Source organism: Diadema antillarum, unplaced genomic scaffold, assembly GCF_040938485.1.
Source record: "Diadema antillarum isolate AM-2024a unplaced genomic scaffold, OU_Dant_1.0 seq00001825_RagTag, whole genome shotgun sequence".
NCBI lineage: Eukaryota > Metazoa > Echinodermata > Echinoidea > Diadematoida > Diadematidae > Diadema > Diadema antillarum.
In genome coordinates this window covers 151,753-176,217 of record NW_027272499.1, presented here as the reverse complement: position 1 = coordinate 176,217, position 24,465 = coordinate 151,753, and the positions used below count along the sequence as shown (strand labels likewise).

Genomic DNA, 24,465 nt, shown 5'->3' with positions numbered 1-24,465 from the left:
CATATATATTAGGATTGAGAGAATGCAGCAATATTAGTAGAGCACATCAGTGAAAGTTTGAGGAAAATCAGACAATCCCTTCAAAAGTTATGAATATTTTAAGTATCTGCGCAGTCACTGCTGGATGAGAAGACTACTACAGTGTATGATGTCACATGCGTACGACTATATAAGGAAAATAAAAAAGAATTTCGCAAAACTTTACTTTTTGAATAAAGTGCACATTTCTTCGACTTGCTACTGACGTATGTTAAGGGTAATATTATTCCCCCTGCCTTCTGAAAGAGAGAAGTCGAGTGTTCATTTGTTATGCGAGAAAAATGGAAATATGTTTGAATTTTCCTTATTCTTTCTTTATATCGTTGTACTCATGTGACATCACAACTTTACTTAGTCTTTTCATCCAGCCGTGACTGAGCAGAAACTTCAAAAATTCATAGCTTTTGAACGGATTGTCCGATTTTCCTCAAACTCTCACTGATGTGTTCTACTAATATTGCTGCATTCACTCAACCCACATGTCTATGAAGGTAAACTTGTCCTTTGATGTTGGGGGGGGGGGGGGGGGGGGGGGCGGGGGTTAGGCCCCCTTGGCTCCCGAAAGAGGAGCATGCCCTGTTGAATAAATTGAGATCTTAACTCCCTGGCATGCAACCTGTCAAGTTTGGTGAATATTCATCAAGGGGTTTTTCAATGCTTATGAACATGTACAATGTACACCACCATTTTGACCCATTCCACCCCACTCCCTTGTTGGGTTCCAAGGGGGGGGGGGGGGGGGGGGTCCCAAGAGGGGACGGGGCACCCCTGATTCTGTCATGAACAAACTTGAAATAACAGTCATCAATATACTGACTTATTGTATTAACTTAGCTCAATCATTTCTGGTTCCAGAGAAAATCCTTACTGGGGGTGGGTTGAGTTAGGGTTAGAAACGCAATTATGACATCAAAATACCTTAGAAGTATTCCTTTGTACATAATTATTTTGTATAGATTTGCATATAATTGAATCCATAATAGCCTGTTAATATCTGTGTAAATAAAACCTGTAGAAGTTAAATTCTGTTGTCTATACCTATTTTTCTCTGGTCAAGGAACACAATTATGATGTCAGTTGTAATTTAAAAGCCTTACTATATACAAAATTTAGGGCTACATGTTTGTGCATTTTGCAATTATATGCAAAATGGCCGCCATATCTCTTTTGCATGCCATAACTCCGATTATTCATCCATAAGTGGGTCCCTGTGTGTCTCTTATCTTCACTGCCAGGAATAATTACTGCAGTACCGGTACCTGCATTCAGGAGTAAATCACCGAAAATCTTCATAAATATACATATAAAAACCCTTGTTCAAGTTACTTATATGAATACACTTGTACTTTTAGGATAAGCATAATGCAACCTGCACAATGTTGCAACTTGCAACTGATTGACTAATTGCCCTACATCGACGTAAAAAAAAAATCACAATGTTCACAAAACTGCACAATTTTGATTGTGATGTCTGTATATATTATTTGAACCTTAATTATCATCTTTACACCTCTACATTTGCATGAATTTGCAAGTATTGTACCACCAACAATTTCCTCAAATAAAGCTTCTGATCATTAATCAACAGAGTATCAAACAGAACCAATATTGTCATATAACCTTAACCCCAAATTAGCTTCCAAGTGCGCTCAATGAGTACACAAAAATTGAAATCTTTCAGTTGGTTAAGACATCTCATAATTGCATACAATGTGAGAATTTGCCTTTATGTTTAATGCATACTTGTATCTACATATCTATTCTAGTCTATTCTATCTACACTTGTATCTAGCCTTCCTTGTCCCTGGAGGTCTCTAAAGGCTTCCAACTGTGATGTGTTCTCCCTATAGTAAATAGTCTGCACGACCGCGTGGAAGGTAAATTTGAGATACTCATGTGAGCTCTGAACCCATAGGTCTCTTTTTTAGGAAGTCACTGAGTGACAAGGCACCAAAATATGACCAAAATAAAAAATAAAAATATGTGCCAAACTCATGTAACTTTTGTACATCAACTTATAGATAAACATGCTCATAATGAATTGATGTACCCTCAGTCTCGCAAAAATATTGTTACATAGCTACAAAGATGTCAATTTGTTGTCTATCTATTGAGCACACTTGGAAGCTAATTTGAAGTTAACGTTAAATGAAAATCGTTTCTGTTTACTGCTGTTTAAACTGATTATAATGCTCAGAGGATATCTTTGAGGAAATTATGGGTGGCAAAGTACGTCTATTTGCAAATTCATGCAGCTAGGTGTAAAGATAATCATTAAGATTGTGAATTGTAAATGTTTTCTGCCCTTGAAATAATAGACACAGACATAACAATCAACATTGTGCCGGTTGTATGTTATGTATATCCTAATTAATGGTGATTTGAATAAGGGTATTTACATGTATATTTATGCTGATTTTAGGACACTTACTCCTTAACGTAAGTAATGCAACATTTTTTTAGCAATAACAGACACAAAGGGACCCACTTACGGATGAAATAATCGGAGTTACGGCATGCACAAGCCATATGGCGGTCATTTTGCAAATAAATATATGCATATATAATATGCAAATTATGTACAGTATATTTCAAAGTCACAACTGACATCATAATTGTGTTCCTTGACCTAAAAAAACGTAGGTATAGACAACAGAATTAATTTCTATAGGCTTAATGTACAGAGATATTAACAGGCCATTATGCTGCCGTTTTGGATGCAATAATATGCCAATTTATGCAAATTATGCACAAAGGAAGTTGCTACTGATGTGATGATTGTGTCCCTTGACCTAAAACACATAGATTTAGACACAAGAAGTAACGTTCTATGGGTTTACGTCCCAAGATATAGGCCTAAATAGGTTACATGGCGGCCATTTTGAATTTATGCAAATTAGGCATTGATTCACCACCCGAATTTTAGGGAACTTTTAATATGTTATTTTCATAGGTCTTCGTTTGTTAGCTCTTTGTTTTGGGTCATTCCATATTTTGACTGGACTAATAGGTCTAATATTCAACATCAAAATCAATAAACGATTTAAAAATTGTCGTTGAAAAAACACCGAAATTATCTTTTTACTATCAAAATACTAAAGGCATATAAATGTAGTCCTTGATAGAAAAAAAGACACATCTTTAAGAAAAAAAAAGTAACGTTCTCTCCCATTCAGCGTCATAAGGAAATAATTAAATTGTGTATACTTATCTCTCATAAATTAGCCCAAGAAAATGAAATTTAGTTAATAACTCTTGCTTAGTCATTATTTCCCCAGGGCAATTATGATTGCATGTATAACATACACTCTATGTGACTGTACATCACAAACCCAACAAAAAGTCGCACCCCGTGATTTCACGTGAGGACTCAAAAAGCCGAAACGGGTCAACCAAGTTAATCTTGAGTTTTTTTCATATTTTCTGAAAAAGTTATCCTCCATCTTTATTATACCGAAGTTTGGGATCATAACATGAATGGGAAATTGTGTTTTGAGCAGTTTGTCTACAACCCTTTCGTGGGGACAGTTGAATGATCAAGTATGTCTCAGAGGCCCCTTTTCATTTCTTGAACATCCCTTACACACTATCACTGACTATTCACTTTTAACTTTTGTAACTTTTGAAAGGAAATGCTACTGCTTTGAAAGCCGGCATCAATCACGTTCATAATATGTGTATAGAGCATGCTTACTTTCAGCTTAATCTGATAATCCCTTCATCGTTGATGCTCCGGTGGTTTATACATTTGTATCTTCTTTTTGTCCCTTTCAGTGCACAGATTTAAGCGTTTGAATAGACTCTGTACTTCAAAACCTCTTTTCTCAGTGCACACTTTTCAAGAGTGTGTGCTTTCTATCCAATATTTAGATAGGTTAGAGTTAGGCCTAACTAAAAATCCATGTTTGGTGACTTCTTGTTTGTTTTGTGATGCAGGGTCACATATATTTACAAAATGAAATTCAGAAAAAAATTCGTATGCATCCTCGCAGGTCATAATAAAAAGCCCTGTACCATAATTCTGTAGGAATAGTACAACATTTCACGGGCTCTCTGTCTATTCTGTCATGCCATTACGACAGATTACATTATATAAGATTTGGGTCGTTTTGCAAACCAACACACATACCACTAGCACACACACACAAATGCCATTAGAACAAAACAAAATGATGCAAAATGCTAAGTTGCATTGTTGTGATATAGACTTGCATAACCTGGCATTCATTATTTCCCATCTTCAGTCACCCATATTTGTATTCAATTATACTGTGCTTTTCTTGTGATGTTACTGTGTCAACTATCTACAACAGAAGAATTTTGTGCAGTCAAACAATTTGAAGAGAACCTAGTAGATTCTCTATAGGCATAGTCCTTTATTGCAGAAACCTTTCTGATAACTTGCTAATTATCTATTCAAATATTGATTGTAATGTGCTAGATTGAATAAATGATGAATTGAGCTTTCATCACTTTAATATCAAGTAGTCCTCTCTACTAAAGTAGTCCCTACTTGAAGCAGTTTGGTCTTGTCCTTTTTTTAATCTCTTTTTTCTTGTCTGTCATGAAATCATAAATTTTAGCTTACCCTGACTGTGCGAGATTTGAGTTGTTTGAACCATTGGACCAATAGTTGAACCTAAAATAATACAAATGGTTGTTATTGATGAAAGTACCGTATGCAAAACAGATAAAAAGAAAAGAACGCAAGCACGTCCAAGCTTGAAAGACTTGGTTACTCTCAAAAGCAAAAAGATGTGATGAAATATAGCGTAATAAAATCACAATTCATAACTTCAATCATTACCAAATTTTGACATCAAAAATTTTCTGGTTTCTGTCCTCAAAATACTTGTGCATCGTTATTTTTTTATTTTTTGTATTTTTGGACTGGTTAAGCTGCATTTTTGAGGGGGATGCTCATATCAAGTTTCTTCTAAAGGTCTTTTTTCATTACAGGGAATTTATGGTGGCCATTCGACAGAAAGAAAAGAACAATGGAACTTGTCAAAATGGTATAACATAAGAATGATTCCAGACTAGACAGTCTACACTGATATCTGATATACACTGATAATACTGATATCTCTTTATAGTTTAGGCTTTATTGCATTTTTTTATGGTAGGATGTTTTATGATACAACAGACCTACACATATGCATCAAAAGTGATATCTTGAACATTTTTAAACTCACTGCTCCCAAAGGTAAACTGGACCTTTGAAGTTCTGGAGTACGGGAGAGCGGGGAGAAGTGGGACATTATTTCAAGTTCGCCGATTTTCTTCTTAATTACCGTATCTTTTTATAGAAGAGATAATTACATTTCCTTTCGGGCTTGAAGGTTCATAATATGGTAGGTTACATAAAGAGCTGTAAGCTGGGGGTGGCACTGTTCTCAATTTTCTGCAGTTAATGAAAAGAAAAAAAACCTTATTTGTGGGGAGAAGTTGACCCACCCGTGGGTAAAGTGCGACGCAAGGGAGAAATGGGACTATGGGGGTAAAGTGTGACATCGTAGTTGGTCTATAGAAATGTCAAAGTTGGAAGGCGTATTGAAACATTGGTAATGAAAACAGTCCAACATGCTTTAAAAATATTTCAACAAAACAATTTGAATAACACTTAAAGTAAATTCTTTGTGGTAAATACAATACTTTAAAAAATTACCTTTATGACAACTTACTGATTATTAAAATGTCACGTGGAATGTTATGTGCCAGAATGAGTAGATAATAATGGCTTGATATATTACGTATATATATATATATATATATATAGTCGTGTGCAGGACTTGAACAAGAAAACTTTTGGATATCCAATGCTTGTAAACCATGAAATCTTAAATCTTACTTACCCTGACTGTGCGAGCTTTGGGTAGTTGGAACTATAGTTGAACCTAAACAAGAATCGTATAACAGTATAAATTTTTTGCTATTGGTGCAGAATGCAAACCGATTCAGAACTCAAACGTAATCAAGCTTTCAAGAGTTTGTCACTCTCAAAACACGCCGCTGTGTTCAAATAGTGTCAAAACATAACTTCAACTTATTACAAAATTGAGATACCGATAATTCTTTTTATCTTCTTTGTATTTGTTTCCCTGGGACGGATATTCTTATGCCTTTTTTATATACTTGGTTTTTTTTTCTCAAGAAATGTTGTTTATTACACTTGTTATACGCAGATGCTATTATGGGGGTTATAAAACAGAAAGGAAATAACAATGCTTTCTCAAAATATTGAATCACAGGTAAATCAATATTCGCAGTATGTTTCCTTGCCCACATTTCGTCTTTAAACGGAATTCAGATGGGTTGAGATATCAAATTGCGTGCCTGCGGGTGACGATATTGTTCGGAAATCCGTTACAGCTTTAATAATTGTCATGTTTTCAATTTCACATCCGTTGGCAGCTGATGTATTCAAAACTCACCTCCTTGGCACTGGAGTGTCAAGTCAGCCCTGAAACCAGAATATCTTACGGACCCATCACTGTGGAAGTACACAAAGGCTGACGTCGAATTCACCAGAACGTCAAACGGCGTCTCACGGTCTCCCGTGATTCTCGTTTCCTCTACTGTTGCTTCTGCCTGAGTCGAACCAGGTCCTACTTTCACATAATCAAAGGGATTTTCCGTTGTGAAATTGAGAAATTCCACGTTGAGTGAGCATCCAGCAGGAGAATTGATTGACCACAGGACATCTGACGAATCATCGTAGTCATGTGGGAAATTTGGTGAGGCGATGCGGTAGGTCATCCCAGGAACAAGATTGACGTTTCCACCTGAAAAGATGAAAAGCAGTATTAGAACGTCTCGACGAATTGACAATGCAAGATGAATGCAACTTACCTGTAAATTAATATTAACATTCAAAAAAAAAAAAATCCTGAGACGTCTGAAGCACTGAATCCAAAGAAAATTGGACTAGAATGCAAAGTGGGGCTAATAGAAGTGTTTCTTTACAACACCACAACAGACAGGTCGTATATCAAGAGCAATGTGATTGGCTGCAATAACAAACATCCAACAGATTAAAGATTAAACAGATAATATTATATTATACAGGAAAGTATGATTGGATAGCTACCTTTGATCTTTATTAATAGAGCATTTAAGCTCTTGAGAACTGTTTGAACATTTTATGCAGAATAGTGATTAATTAGTTCCATTATAACTTGTATAATTGTTAGCTGAACAAACCCGGAAGTGGCATCAGAAGTTGCGCTGAATGCCTTTTTTGTTATTGTTATTTTTGTTTGCTTGTTAGCTCGTGAAACCCTGAGGTGTTCCCCCCCCCCCCCTTTTGAAAACACTCCGCCGGCCCTGTGGTGTGCTCATGGTCATCAGTTATGTTTCATTTTTCTTGTGAATTTGTCATCTCAACTATAGTCTCATCTACACTGGGAACAATTTTTGTGCAGTTAGCTAATTTGTATAACACTTAGTCAATTCTTTGGTAAATACAAGACTTTGTAAAATTACTTTTATGATAACTTACTGATTATTTAAATGTCACGTGGAATGCTATGTGCCAGAATGAGTAGATAACAATTTTACGTAGTCCTGTGCAGGACTTGAACAAGAAAACTTTTGGATATCCAATGCTTGTCAGTCATGACATCTTGAATATTACTTACCCTGACTGTGCGAGCTTTGTCTAGTTGGGACCATAGTTGAACCTAAACAAGAATCATATAACAGTATAAATGTTTGCTATTGGTGCAGAATGCCAACCGATTCAGAACTCAAACGTGATCAAGCTTTCAAGAGTTTGTCACTCTCAAAACACGACGCTGTGTTCAAATAGTGTCAAAACTTAACTTCAACTTATTACAAAATTGAGATACCGACAATTCTTTTTATCTTCTTTGTATTTGTTTCCCTGGGACGGATATTCTTATGCCTTTTTTATATACTTGTTTTTTTTTTTCTCAAGAAATGTTGTTTATTACACTTGTTATACGCAGATGCTATTATGGGGGTTATAAAACAGAAAGGAAATAACAATGCTTTCTCAAAATATTGAATCACAGGTACATCAATATTCGCAGTATGTTTCCTTGCCCACATTTCGTCTTTAAACGGAATTCAGATGGGTTGAGATATCAAACTGCGTGCCTGCGGGTGACGATATTGTTCGGAAATCCGTTACAGCTTTAATAATTGTCATGTTTTCAATTTCACATCCGTTGGCAGCTAATGTATTCAAAACTCACCTTCTTGGCACTGGAGTGTCAAGTCAGCCCTGAATCCAGGGTATCTTACGGACCCATCACTGTGGAAGTACACAAAGGCTGACGTCGAATTCACCATAACGTCAAACGGCGTCTCATGGTCTCCCGTGATTCTCGTTTCCTCTGCTGTTGCATCTGCCTGAGTCGACCCAGGTCCTACTTTCACATAATCAAAGGTATTTTCCGTTCGGAAACTGAGAAATTCCACGTTGAGTGAGCATCCAGCAGGAGAATTGATTGACCACAGGACATCTGAATTATCATCATAGTCAAGTGGGAAATTTGGTGAGGCGATGCGGTAGGTCATCCCAGGAACAAGACTGACGTTTCCACCTGAAAAGATGAAAAGCAGTATAAGAATGTCTCAACGAATTGACAATGCAAGATGAATGCAACTTAACTGTAAATTAATATTAACATAAAAAAGAAATGCTGAGACGTCTCAAGCACTGAATCCAAAGAAAATTGGACTAGAATGCGAAGTGGGGCTAATAGAAGTGTTCCTTTACAACATCACAACAGACAGGTCGTATATCAAGAGCAATGTGATTGGCTGCAATAACGAAACATCCAACAGATTATAGATTAAACAGATAATATTATATTATACTGGAAAGTATGATTGGATAGCTACCTTTGATTTTTATTAATAGAGCATTTAAGCTCTTGAGAACTGTTTGAACATTTTATGCAGAATAGTGATTAATCAATTCCATTAAAACTTGTATAATTGTTAGCTGAAGAAACCCGGAAGTGGCATCAGAAGTTGCGCTGAATGCCTTTTTTGTTATTGTTATTTTTTGCTTGTTAGCTCGTGAAACCCTGAGGTGTCCCCCCCCCCCCCTCCCCTCTTTTGAAAACACTCCGCTGGCCCTTTGGTGTGCTCATGGTCATCAGTTATGTTTTATTTTTCTTATGACTTTGTCATCTCAGCTATGTCTCATCTACACTGGGAACAATTTTTGTGCAGTTAGCTAATTTGTATAACACTTAGTCAATTCTTTGGTAAATACCAGACTTTGTAAAATTACCTTTATGATAACTTACTGATTATTAAAATGTCATGTGGAATGTTATGTGCCAGAATGACTACATAATAATTTTACGTAGTCGTGTGCAGGACTTGAACAAGAAAACTTTTGGATATCCAAAGCTTGTCAGTCATGACATCTTAAATATTACTTACCCTGACTGTGCGAGCTTTGTCTAGTTGGGACGATAGCTGAACCTAAACAAGAATCATATAACAATATAAATGTTTGCTATTGGTGCAGAATGCCAACCTATTCAGAACTCAAACGTGATCAAGCTTTCAAGACTTTGTCACTCTCAAAACACGCCGCTGTGTTCAAATAGTGTCAAAATTTAACTTCAACTTATTACAAAATTCAGATACCGACAATTCTTTTTATCTTCTTTGTATTTGTTTCCCTGGGACGGATATTCTTATGCCTTTTATATACTAGTTTTTTTTTCTCAAGAAATGTTGTTTATTACACTTGTTATACGCAGAAGCTGTTATGGGGGTTATAAAACAGAAAGGAAATAACAATGCTTTCTCAAAATATTGAATAACAGGTAAATCAATATTCGCAGTATGTTTCCTTGCCCACATTTCGTCTTTAAACGGAATTCAGATGGGTTGAGATATCAAACTGCGTGCCTGCGGGTGATGATATTGTTCGGAAATCCGTTACAGCTTTGATAATTGTCATGTTTTCAATTTCACATCCGTTGGCAGCTGATGTATTCAAAACTCACCTTCTTGGCACTTGAGTGTCAAGTCAGCCCTGAAACCAGAATATCTTACGGACCCATCACTGTGGAAGTACACAAAGGCTGACGTCGAATTCACCATAACGTCAAACGGCGTCTCATGGTCTCCCGTGATTCTCGTTTCCTCTGCTGTTGCATCTGCCTGAGTCGAACCTGGTCCTACTTTCACATAATCATAGGGACTTTCCGTTAGGAAACTGAGAAATTCCACGTTGAGTGAGCATCCAGCAGGAGAATTGATTGACCACAGGACATCTGAATTATCATCATAGTCGCCTGGGAAATTTGGTGAGGCGATGCGGTAGGTCAACCCGGGAACAAGACTGACGTTTCCACCTGAAAAGATGAAAAGCAGTATTAGAACGTCTCAACGAATTGACAATGCAAGATGAATGCAACTTAACTGTAAATTAATATTAACATTAAAAAAAAAAATTCTGAGACGTCTGAAGCACTGAATCCAAAGAAAATTGGACTAGAATGCAAAGTGGGGCTAATAGAAGTGTTCCTTTGCAACACCACAACAGACAGGTCGTATATCAAGAGCAATATGATTGGCTACAAAAACAAAGCATCAAACAGATTATAGATTAAACAGAGAATATTACATTATATTGGAAAGTATGATTGGATTGCTACTTTTGATTTTCATCAATAGAGCATTTAACCTCTTGAGATTTGTTTGAACATTGGAAGCAGAAAAATGAATAATTAATTTCATTATAACTTGTATAATTATAAACTATTCACCGTCTGTGTCCAGGACCAATGGTTGCTCGGTTGTGCCTGCACCTGCAGATTTAACAGCAAAAATAACCACACTATTATTTATGACTTTTATACTGAAAAACAACAACAAATGTTTCGATTTCGAAGATTTGGATCGAAGTTAAGGAAGTTGAATTTCGATAGCAAAGGTTTTCTACGGTTAAGAAAATATCATTCATCATTTGATGTTCCTATTAACAAAATTATATACAACGTAAGAGACGAAAAACTTAACTTCTGTGGAGTATCGCTGTCATGTTAAAAAGGGTAGATATACATATACATATATATATATATATATATATATATATATATATATATTGTGCAAATAACTAAAAACAAATATAGTTCCCATAGTAATTGCCACCATAGAGTCAGTATATCTAAACTTAGGAATGGCCTGTAACACTTCAATATGTAGGACTATTGTGATCTTGCCGCTATACCTTGTCATGGTTTACCGTGTATATTATTTCCACAATCATAAGCTTTCTCATTGTAAAAGTATCCAATTGATGTGCTTTCTCAACAAACCATTGCCGCGCCACTTGAGTACTCTCCTGTTTTTCTATCTCAAAATATTGTGTGCAGTTAATACTGTATTTTAGTTGTAATTATAACTAAATTCGTGCTCACTTATCATTATTTCAACAAATAATTGGTCATAGAACACGAATACATGTAATTGCAAGTGCAAAGATGTAAAGAAAATGCCAAGCTTTGCATCGGTGTAAATTCTATGACAAATCTATAATTGCTTTTCTCTAAAATGCCCAGTAGCTATGTTACCGTAAATATATTACTTTTGCCCACAAAACAGTGACATAAACTTAGAATTTGCTCACAAATCCAATATGAAACACTTCTTGCTAGTCAATCGCCACATAAAATGCAAACTATTGACAAGAGGAACGGAATCGCGAGAAACGCTTTCATTTTACTGTGGCATTTGGCGATTTATTGATCGTGTTAGGCGGGTCTCTGAGTTTGAGCGGAATATGCAAAGTTGGAAAGCCGTCGACTGAGTGGGACTTTGTAAATCTTATGCTTGATGAATGGATGAATGCAGACAGGGAAAATAAACAGAAACTAGAAATGTCGCTATGGCGACTGGTATGCCTCCGCCATAATGCATGATTCTCCTAATAGGTCTAGATAGTACATGTGGACAATGTGTGATTACATTTTCACAAAACTGGCAAAATAATGAAATGACAAGTTTGTCACAAATGTGTTGAATGTTCACCTTCCTTGACCTTGGTTTAATTGGATGAATAGGAGAGCATGTATTTGGGGATTTAAGGACTTTAACTTGACTTTGACCCATTCATACATTTATGCATTCAGTAATTTTCATGGTACCGGTATGGAGAAAAAGTGCAAATTCTGTACTGAATAGTAAATTGTTACCATGTTCATCTGGCCTTTGACCCTAAAATTCATAAGATAATCACATTCAGGTAGAACATGCATAAATATGCAGTAAGTTCCACGATAAATTGAGCCACTTCCGAGATATGGAGGAAAAAGTTCGTTCAGCACTTTCACTTGATCTTTGACCTTTTGACCTTTGAGGCAAAAAAAAAAGGAAAAGAAAAAAAAACTCTCCAGAGAATTTCTATTAGGTTACACATGCATACATCAAGTGTAAAAAAATAATAATAATCCTGCTGGCATTGCATGAACATGAGGGAAATAGTAAAATTTTGAAGTGTTGCACTTGACCTTTGACCCCTGACCTTTGACCCCATGAACCCTACATTCTCTAGATAATCACTGCCAGTCAGTACATGTACATACTATGTTCCATGAAGATACCTTGAACAATTTTCCAATTTACAGAGAAAAAAAAGAAGTTTTAATACTTTTACTCGACCTTTTGACCTTTGACCTTTGACCTCATGACCCAAACTTTCACCAGAGAATCTAAATTGGGTAATACATGTATACACTAAGTTTCAAGAAAATATCTTCAGGCATTGCATAGATATGGTGGAAATAGTGAAATTTTATGTATTTGACCTTGACCTTTTGACCTTTGACCTTGAGCACGTGCACCCAAAAGTTGATAGGCACAACTTCACCCCCTAATACACATACATGCCAAGTTTCATTAGGATACCTCAACAGGTTTTGATAGTTACCTTGTCCACAAAATTCATTACGGACGGACGGAAAGACGGACGGACGGAAGGACGGACGGACGGACAACCCGAAAACATAATGCCTCCGGCACCACTTCGTGGCATAAAAAGGAAAATAGAACTCATCATGTTAACGACATAATCAAGTGCTCACCCTGCATACAATCTGCTTGCACTGTTATATTGAATCCAGTGCTAGTGGATCTGTCATTAGAAACGAATCAAATCAACGTGCGTTCAGAGTTAACGTCGAAGTCAAAGGGCTTGACTGGTCCAAAATAGGAATGGTCGTCGCCGATGTGAAGCCAGTCTCTACATGCAGTGTCGAAAGTTACAAAGTGGACGTGTAGGTGACATCCCGATGGAACTGTGACACTCCACGACACGTTAGTGTTGTCGCGATAGTCTCGCGGGAAGTTCGGAGAGGTGATGGCTTATTGTCTATTTGTTTGCTCATGGTTGTCAGTTATACTTTTGTTTTGATTCTGTAGTCTCAAGTACAATGTACATCTCTAATAAAAACAATTTTGGTGCAATCAACCAATTTTATTGATACTTAGTCCATTCTCTATTAAATACAATGCTTCATTACAATTATCCATATAGAGCTTAGTGATTATCAAAATATGGACTGCCGTGTTCCAGAATGAATAGATAATGATGAATTGAGCTTTTATGTGGTCGTTTGCAGTACTTGAACATGTTGAACAAGTGAGTTTTTGGATTTTTTTTTTTTGGTCAGTCAAGAAATCACAAATTTTACTTACCCTGACTGTGCGAGCTCTGAGTAGTTGCAGCCATAGTAGATCCTAAACCAGAATAATGTAACAATGCAAATGTTTGCTAGTGATGAACCAATTATAATTCAAAACTATGATCTTCCTTGAAAGACATAGTCATTCTCACAACACGTTGGTATGCTGAAATACAGTGTGATGAAATATCAAATCTTAACGCCATCTTATCACAAAAAAGAAAATCAGACATCAGCAATTTCATATTTTCCCCAGTATTTGATATCTTTATTCAAATTAATGAAATCCTTCAGTTGAGATGTTTTTATTTGAACCGCTTGTCAAATTGCCCTACATCACATCGACATAAATATAAGCACTACCCGCTGCATAATGTAAGGATTACAAAGACAACTTGCTGTCGAGCGAGAAGCTGGGCGGTCTAGTGAAGATGACGCCTGTCCGGAGATCAGGAAGTCGTAGGTTTGAATCCTTATGATATTATTATAATGTTTATAGAACGTACGCCCATGATTTCTTTTATCATGGCAACAACTACTACTAAAACAAATAAACAAACAAACAAATTTTGCATTTTCAGATATGAAATTAACAACTTTGGACAAGAAAAGTACCTGCATTGTTCATTTTCGTCAAAAACTTGTTTTGCTTCCCCCCCCCCCCCCAAAAAAAAAAGTATAGGGGAAGGGAGGGGACAAGTGCCCCCTGTGTCCCCCCCCCCCCCCCCCCCCGCTTCCGACGCTCGTAGACCATGAAAATATATTGCACCATTTGAGACATGGGAAAAATAACATTTTATCATTATTTCTTCACCTATGACTTTGACCTTTGACCTCTTGACCCGAATATCTCCCTGGAGAATTTTATTTCATAGTAGGGCCTACATATACTAAGTTTCAAAAAATGAATTTATGCACTGCATTGATATGGGGGAAAGTGAAATTTGTATTATTTGACATTGACTCTTTGATCTTTGACCTTCAGCATGTGCATCCAAAAATTCGATAGGCACAACTTATACTCACTCAAATATACACATGCCAAGTTTCATGTGGATACCTCGAAATATTCTTAAGTTACGCTGTCCACAAAATTGATTGCGGATTGAAGGACCGAAGGACGGACAGCCCAAAAATATAATGCCTCCGTCGACACTTCATGGAGGAGGCGTAAAACGTTTCGCAATTTCTGAGTTTCGGTAATCTGAAAACGAAGTAATGTGCGTACAAACAAACCTTCAGAATTAAAGAACCATATCTGTGTGTGTGTATGTCTCCTTTTATTTAACAAGCCTTCATATTAACAAACATTTGATCATATTTTGATTAACAAACCTTAAAATAAAGAGCCTTATTTTGCTTTCGGATTAACGAATCTTCGGAATGATAAACTTTATTTAGTTTATGATATAATTACAGTAAGCTTCAGAGTAAAAAACATTATTTCATCTGCAGATTATGATCCCTTCGGATCACAAATGAACCAACGCCATAATAAAACTTGGAATAGTAAACTGTAATCACAAGCAGCGTGTGTTAAGTACTTGTAAGTGACTTCCTGCTTTGGCCTCATCAATCTCTAGACTCACCTGTTGGAGGCACCACGGTGGTACTGGCGGTCCTTGACACTATCTTCCTCCCAAGGGGCGTTACATCAATCAAATACTCTGTGTCAGCCATGAGATCACTGACTAGAAGGCTATGTTCGCCCGGCAATTCGACACTGTAGCTAATCAGTTGTCCCGTGGCAACATCCCAGATGAGGATGGCGTACGCCGTGACGAGGTTTGCGCCCTCAGCGGGGGGTTCCCATGAAACAATTACAGATGATGCTGAGAGGGGAACAACTTCGAGATTGCGCACTTCGATCTGTCCTGTTAATGAGGAAATAAAAACATACAAAACATAATTATAACCGTCAACTTGTCTTGATCTCCACACTAACGTCCGCTGTCAGTCTTTCTCTACACAAGTGCTACAGGAGGACTTCGGAGATTCCAGATAATGGGTGCACATGTATTATTATTTCATTGCCTGACTTGAAATATTTAAAAAAAAATACATGAGACACCTCGATCTGGAGCTGTCTAAAAAATATTTCCCAAAAAGTTTCCGTGAAACTTGGATATTTCGATTATTTTGACCACTAATTGGTTACGCGGGACCTTTTTAGCCGGCCAAGCAACACGCATTCGCCGCATCAGCTCAGACCCCGACAAGACCTCTCATCACCTGGAACAACTAAAATCGCACCTAAAAGACAGAAATTACAACCCCAAAATGGTAAACCAACAAATTTCGCGAGCATATGATCACAATTGCACTAGGGGAAATCTTCTCTCATACAAGGAACGAACCACAACAAACAACATACACTTCCCTATCACATACACACCCGCCACAGTCAACGTCTTCGCATCATCCACATACATTTTTCCATTATCAGCGAGTGCGATACCCTACGAGGTATCTTTCCAAGGCCACCCATCACATCCTCCCAACGTAGTAGAAGGCTACGCCGGGACATGCTTGTGAATGACAAATTACCCAAACAACACACTCCAGCCACAGACCATGAAGAACATACTCAAACTCAAACAATATCCATGCTTGTAGACGCAATATTCATGAGGACGCCCTATACAGAGCTCTGAATCATCAACGAACACCAACTCACACACTTTTCTGAGCCCACCCCACCCAACCTCACCATGAGATCCACAGTACGCCTACAGACATCAGCTCTTCAACGCCTGGTTTATACCAATGCAAGTAAAAAAAAATGCATCCTGCACCAGCACATCCAAGACACACACACATTCACAAACTCATCAACAAAGAAAACCTACTTCATCACAGACCATACAAACTGCAAATTATCTTGGGTAATATACCTCATCACATGCTTTCAATGTGGCCTACAGTACGTTGGTAAAACCCAGACGTCTCTGCACACCCGCCTAAACAATACACGCTCTGAGATTATCAACCACCAGCCGCAAAATCCTTCCTTACACCTTGCACTTTAACCTACAAAATAATTCAGTTCAGGATGTACAAATCATAGGCTTTTAAAACTCATCAAAAAGAAGGAAAGCCATATCATACTCGATCTAGAATCGTACTGGATATCCAAATTACACACCTTTACGCCCACAGGGAGTTAATGCCGATCCTTAATTTTTCATTCACCCCTTCTCATTTCACAGGGCCCGTTTTAATCTAGCACCAAGAACCTATGAAAAGTGTTGATGATTATTGAGTATTCACTTATGTTTACAGTATCAAGAATGAAGGGGTTGAATGAAATCAAATGATAGGAATAATATTCATGTTTCTAGGATTGGACGGATTATGATATACATGTATTCATGTACGGATATCTGCTTCTGTATTAGAAGCACATTATCCACATGTGTGTTTTCAGTAATACGTTTGTATAAACTTGAAAGCGCGTGGATAATTACGGTATGTATGCAAGTGCACTATTTTAGAGTGATTATGCACCAGGTCTTGTATGTATGTCCATGCTTTTATAATTTGTGTGTATTTTACTGCACGCACACATTCAGTGCATGATCTTGGGCAAAATGTAAGAGAGAAGTCGAGTACTGTATAATGATTAATCTAATTCAAGTTCTTAGCGCCATCAACGTCCCGAATACTCCAAGCCACATCACCCCCACACTTCACTACCCCCACATTACGTTTGCGAACCCCTCACACTTACCCCTCTGACACCACACCACACACAGGTGTCATATCTGGCAATATACACGTATATATATATATATATATATTGTTACACATTGTTAGCATTTTCTAGCCATTTCGAGTATTAGGAACATCTTCAATATGAAATGCTCTTTGGGAGTTTGTACTCTTGTGTGATTAACCTTGTATGATTATTGCTAATAGATTATTGTGCATTAACCCCCACCCCCATAAGCAATGCACATTTTGTTTTTCTACGGTAGAACATAATTAAAAGATAAAGGTTGTAGGATTTTGATGACAGTTCAAATGGAACAGATTGTATGCAGAGGTGCACTTTGTTTTTAATATCGTACATATTTCTGTAAATGTCACTATTATAGAAACACCTGTGTCCGAAGTGATGCCCACAGAGAGTATTGGTAAAAACGGCTCTTTATTGAAAGTTTCAGTAATAGTTATTAAATTTGACGCTATAGATGTATCACCCACCTTATTATCTATGTGTCGAAAGTAGAGATTGTAGCTTGATATATTATTTGTTAATATTCTCTATGTTCATAGTATCTATTCATAATATAGGTTTTCCCGGTCAATTTCAAACTTTTGTCACTCAGATTCATTAATGTGCATTCAAATTCACGCAGCGCACGCACGCGAAAATATTCGGGCATTCAAATTCAGAATCCGAGCGATCAATTTCATTTATGGGCGTTCTATTTCGTTTTCGTGAAATCAAATTCATGATTGGGCATTCAATTTCAAAATGCGAGCACCGACTTTCCTACTCGTGCATTCAAATTCATGCGATAGTCATGTGATAGTCCCAATGAGCTTGTTGGGAGCATTCAAATTCATTTTCAGGCGATCAAGTTCCTACTTCGTGCAATCACTTAACGAGGAAAATGGAGTACACTTTTTAGAAAGGGAAAGGGGCCAACACAACCAATAAAGGCTTGCATATAGTGTAATTATGGTTGTTTACAGGTTCTACATTGTTCTCTGTTCATGTATTCTTTGTTTTTCATCTCAATAAATTTCAAATTGCAATGTCCAATCAGCAGTGCATCCAAACAACACAACGACTAGTAATCATATTTCTTGGTGATACTGCATGCTTCCAACGCCCCAACACCAACCACATAATCATGATAATGACAATTCATAAATTTAAAGACAAACTGACACACAATGATCCCGCATAGTCCCGCAAAAGTAAATCAATAAGACAGCAATACACAACAAACAACACATATAAAATGTCCATGTATCAGTTGCAATATAGTCGAAATTTGTTTTTTTTTCCTCGAAAGTGTCAACCAACCCTCCGTATTATGTTCGTCTGTAGGCCCATACAGTGCCTAATTTTTGTTTGTTTGTTTCGTTTTCCATCAAAGAAGATGGCTGGATAACCCATATTCAGCTGCAAAAGCTGGTCTTCCATAATATGGGGTCCAGTTTGATGTTCTGCTCTTTGTGATGAATAAATGAAGTGGGATCTTTTACGTGCATGAGTTGTGACTCTCTTGCACATGGGACCTCCATTTTATGTCCAATCCGATGGACATGTGCCTGTATATTCCTATATATTTGCTAAACGCGAGTTCAAAATTGTCAATGAACAAGTGGACCTCTACTGCAAAATAAATAATCATCATAAATCCCAATATATTCAAAGCCAAATGAGAAACACATGCATACACGACCCCAAACTAACTAAATTCAGGACTTCTTTTAAATTGAATGCAGTTATTTGGAACATGGTTGCCTATTCACGAATTTGAATGACCGACGAGATTCCGTCGCCAGCTTGACATGAATTTGACTGCTCATTGGTGAAATGCGTGCTCCTCTCTTAAATTTGAATGCTCCGATAGTAAATTTGAATGTTCCGATAGTGAATTTGAATGCTCCGATAGTGAATTTGAATGCTCGGATAGTGAATTCGAATGACCGGATTTTGAATTTGATTGCTGATTCAGTGCTGCGAGCGTGGAATGCGTGAAATCGAATGCTCGGAATAGGAACTTGAATGACAAAAGTATGAAATTGACCGGGAAAACCTATAAAATCTAATGTCTTGGTTTTTCCGTAATGAGTTTATGAAAGACATATCAAAAGATCAAATATGTCGTTATAGTTATTATTCTGAAAATAAAAAATTTAGAAGTCATGTTGGACTTGTGCTGCATTGTGGGGGAACTCCCTTTCTTGATGCTACACACTCCCTCTTTCTAAACACTCTCTGTCGGATGAACAAAACAATGACAATTCATTTTTATACGAATTTGATGTCAAACATTCTTATACCAAAGCCCGGAATTTATTGAAGTCCATGATTTGGTTGAATTCCTGATTTAATTGTCACTGGAAAGGGTTATCTATTTCTGGCATGTCCAACAATATTTGAAAAATAATACAGGACATGCACAGATATCTGTGGATAGAACTTAAATGGAGATTTCATCCTGGCTGGTTTTATACTGTTTTGTATATGAAAACAGAAAATTCAGGGCAGTAAATGAGTGAAAATTCAGGAAAATTGGGAGACACACAAACAAGTCATGAATTGTTAAAGATTAAGAAGTAGTAAAAACAGATTGGCAGCTCTGTGGTGAATAGGTGTTGAGCTGCAACGCTCCACTGGCGTAGCCAGGGGGGCGATGGGGGCGGTCGCCCCCCCCCCCCCCCTAAGATTTGGACCGGGGATTTGGGAGGCGGAAAAAAAATGCGTGTCAGTATGCATGCACATGAAGCGGGTCTCCTTTGCAACCTTTCATCAAATAAGATATTTTTGTGAATATTTCACTCAAAGTGTGCACCAGATCGTTGAATTTCAATTCAAAATATGCAAAATCTCTCGTGCTTGGGAGGGGGTACCCCCCTCCCAAGCCCTCCCCCTCTGTGCCTCTTTCCCTAGCTTATTATACACTTTTTAGATTTACAAAAAAATTATGAATAATTCTGAGTGCACAAGACTTATCACTTATATTCCGAAAACTGAAGGTTCCCTCATGTATAAGGGGAATTTCCCCTTTTAATCGACCCTTTCCTCCCTCAGTCCCCCCCCCCCATCAGTAGTGGTTTTTTTTTGTGATTTCCCAAATGTTGATTCCATCAAATATGCGTATACGAGATTTATCAATTTCAACCTTAAAAAGGCAAAAGCTCCATCGGAAGGGAAGGGTGGAGATAACACTCGCCCACGCCTTCTCCCTGCTCGCCCGCCCCTATACCCCCCCCCCCCTTCCGCCATGCATAGAAGTAGACTGTGGCTATACCCAGATCGCTTTATTTCAATTCTAAAAACGGGGGAATCCCCCTTCCCCTAAGCTCTACCTCACTAGACTTTATACATACACACAGACGGTGCACATTCGGAATAAGAGCTAAATTCCGTGATTTTAACACTTCGATGAAAAAGTATTGCACCAGAAATTTGCACCAGATCGCTGAATTTCAGGTCTGAAAACGCAAAATCACCTTCGTGCTGGAGGGGATATACCCCTATCTACACCCTCGTGTGCATGCTTTTTCTGTTTGATTGCTGAACAGACAGCATTCATGATATTCAGTGTAAGAATAAATACAAGAAGATTATTTAAATGATACCATTTTATAGGCAAATTGTTCAATAATAATCTACACTAAATATACTGCCACCTTAAACAAGTGGGACTGTTTCAACTCGTTAAAACACGCAAAAACATGTATCAAATTGCACCATTTGCAACATCAAAATGAAAAAAAGTTCTCACCGTGGGAGGGGGGACACCACCCTCCCACACCCTCCCCTCCCCATTCGCTCGCTCCGCTCGCTCGGGTTCAGTCGCGTTCATGATATTCAGGGAAAAGAATTAGTACAAGAAGATTATTTAAATGATACCATTTTAAAGGCAAATTGTTCAATGATAATCTACATCAAAATATACTGCTACCTTAAACAAGTGTTACTGTTTCACGTCGATAAAACGCGCAAAAACATGCATCAAATTGCACCATTTGCAACATCAAAATGAAAAAAGTTCTTACCGTGGGAGGGGGGACACCCCCCTCCCAGACCCTCCCCTCCCCCTTCGCTCGCTCCGCTCGCTCGTGTTCAGTCGCGTTCATGATATTCAGTGAAAAGAATTAGTACAAGAAGATTATTTAAATGATACCATTTTATAGGCAAATTGTTCAATGATAATCTACATCAAAATATACTGCTACCTTAAACAAGTGTTACTGTTTCACGTCGATAAAACGCGCAAAAACATGCATCAAATTGCACCATTTGCAACATCAAAATGCAAAAAGTTCTTACCGTGGGAGGGGGGGGGACACCCCCCTCCCACACCCTCCCCTCCCCCTTGCTCGCTCCGCTCGCTCGGGTTCAGTCGCGTTCATGACATTCAGTGAAAAGAATTAATACAAGAAGTGTATTTAAATCATACCATATTACAGGCAAATTGTTCAATAATAATCTACATCAAAATATACTGCAACCTTAAACAAGTGGGACTGTTTCAACTCGTTAAAACACGCAAAAACATGTATCAAATTGCACCATTTGCAACATCAAAATGAAAAAAGTTCTCACCGTGGGAGGGGGGACACCCCCCTCCCACACCCCCCCCCCCCCCCTTCGCTCGCTCCGCTCGCTCGGGTTCAGTCGCGTTCGTGATATTCAGTGAAAAGAATTAATACAAGAAGTGTATTCAAATTATACCATTTTATAGGCAGATTGTTCAATAATAATCTATACTAAAATATACTGCTACCTTGAACAAGTGGGACTGTTTCACGTCGATAAAACGCGCAAAAACATGCATCAAATTGCATCATTTGCAACATCAAAATGCAAAAAGTTCTTACCGTGGGAGGGGGGACACCCCCCTCCCAGACCCTCCCCTCCCCCTTCGCTCGCTCCGCTCGCTCGTGTTCAGTCGCGTTCATGATATTCAGTGAAAAGAATTAGTACAAGAAGATTATTTAAATGATACCATTTTATAGGCAAATTGTTCAATGATAATCTACATCAAAATATACTGCTACCTTAAACAAGTGTTACTGTTTCACGTCGATAAAACGCGCAAAAACATGCATCAAATTGCACCATTTGCAACATCAAAATGCAAAAAGTTCTTACCGTGGGAGGGGGGGGGGGGACACCCCCCTCCCACACCCTCCCCTCCCCCTTGCTCGCTCCGCTCGCTCGGGTTCAGTCGCGTTCATGACATTCAGTGAAAAGAATTAATACAAGAAGTGTATTTAAATCATACCATATTACAGGCAAATTGTTCAATAATAATCTACATCAAAATATACTGCAACCTTAAACAAGTGGGACTGTTTCAACTCGTTAAAACACGCAAAAACATGTATCAAATTGCACCATTTGCAACATCAAAATGAAAAAAGTTCTCACCGTGGGAGGGGGGACACCCCCCTCCCACACCCCCCCCCCCTTCGCTCGCTCCGCTCGCTCGGGTTCAGTCGCGTTCGTGATATTCAGTGAAAAGAATTAATACAAGAAGTGTATTCAAATTATACCATTTTATAGGCAGATTGTTCAATAATAATCTATACTAAAATATACTGCTACCTTGAACAAGTGGGACTGTTTCACGTCGATAAAACGCGCAAAAACATGCATCAAATTGCATCATTTGCAACATCAAAATGCAAAAAGTTCTTACCGTGGGAGGGGGGACACCCCCCTCGCTCGCTCCGCTCGCTCGGGTTCAGTCGCGTTCATGATATTCAGTGAAAAGAATCAATACAAGAAGTGTATTTAAATTATACCATTCTATAGGCAAATTGTTCAATAATAATCTACATCAAAATAAACTGCTACCTTAAACAAGTGGGACTGTTTCACGTCGATGAAACGCGCAAAAACATGCATCAAATTGCACCATTTACAACATCAAAATGCAAAAAGTTCTCACCGTGGGAGGGGGGACACCCCCCTCCCACAACCTCCCCCCCTCTCGCTCGCTCCGCTCGCTCGGGCTCGGTCGCTTCGCTCCCTCGCAGACTAACCGCCCCCCCCCCCCTAAGATGAAATCCTGGCTACGCCGTTGCAACGCTCTATTTGGTTTAAACACACAAAAAAAGAATTTTAATGTTTTTCTTATTTTCTGAAAGCTAGCTTTCATGTAGGTCCCATCGTATTTCTCTTTGTTCAACCGTATTTCGATTTTGACCAGTTATAATTCCAAAACGTGTTATCACTATGTACTAGGTGTTTCAAAAAACATTTTCCACTTTTGATCATTAAAAGCTCAAAAACTATTCATCCGATAAAACTGTCATTGAAATGAGTAATAGCTGAATAGTGTACAATTTTGATGAAGGTAATTTGAATGTGAAAGCATAAATCAGTTTCATTAAATCTAAGATTGATTTTGAAGTAAGGTTTCAGATTTTGGTCAAATTTTAACCCTCTGTAATTGAACTTTGCACAGGAACCAATGATGTGTATGTGAGTGTGTGCTGACAATGGCCCTGAACAATGGGCATGCCTGAACAACCTGTTGGCTAGGCGTCAGTCTCGCGCTCCCAGGCACATGAATGCTTAATCAATAATTCATGTCGATTGCCCTCGGCACTGCTAGTCTGAATTCATGCACGGTAAACGGTAAAATACATGCACATGGAAAAAGTAAGCACATCTTTCCATGTGCTTGCAAACACCACATTTCATTCTAGCTGGCAATCATTTTCAAATTTTGATTCACATATCACTAAATTTGGAATATGAATAAGCATAATTGATCTAAAGTTCTTCATTTTAATGCAACTGTCTACTAAAAGTCTTACAAATTTGTTGCTTTTTCGATAAAAAGAGGTCATTTTTGGTAAAGAGTTTAGCAGCATTTTTCATTGGGGCGATTTGTTTCACAGCAGGTTTATTCAAGGCTCCATATACACAAGTGTATACTCAAATTGATTTTCTTTGCTTCCTGTCATCATGTTTACGACAGAACAGGTTTTCATTGTAAATTCATTTTCAGAAGTAGGGAGAGCACTGTCGCGACTCAATGAC

The 24,465-nt window shown here is 37.9% G+C and overlaps 1 protein-coding gene across 1 annotated transcript in view; it reads right to left on the bottom strand.

The window, feature by feature from the left end:
• LOC139712598 (uncharacterized) overlaps positions 1 to 24,465 on the bottom strand; it is a 100,820-nt gene that overhangs the window by 19,823 nt on the left and 56,532 nt on the right. The window contains exons 7-13 of the mRNA XM_071624407.1: positions 15,308 to 15,592; positions 13,732 to 13,773; positions 10,803 to 10,844; positions 10,038 to 10,388; positions 9,463 to 9,504; positions 8,259 to 8,609; positions 5,895 to 5,936 (exon numbers count right to left, since the gene is read on the bottom strand). Coding sequence (XP_071480508.1) covers positions 5,895 to 5,936; positions 8,259 to 8,609; positions 9,463 to 9,504; positions 10,038 to 10,388; positions 10,803 to 10,844; positions 13,732 to 13,773; positions 15,308 to 15,592 — 1,155 coding nt within the window. The remainder of the gene's footprint in view (positions 1 to 5,894; positions 5,937 to 8,258; positions 8,610 to 9,462; positions 9,505 to 10,037; positions 10,389 to 10,802; positions 10,845 to 13,731; positions 13,774 to 15,307; positions 15,593 to 24,465) is intronic.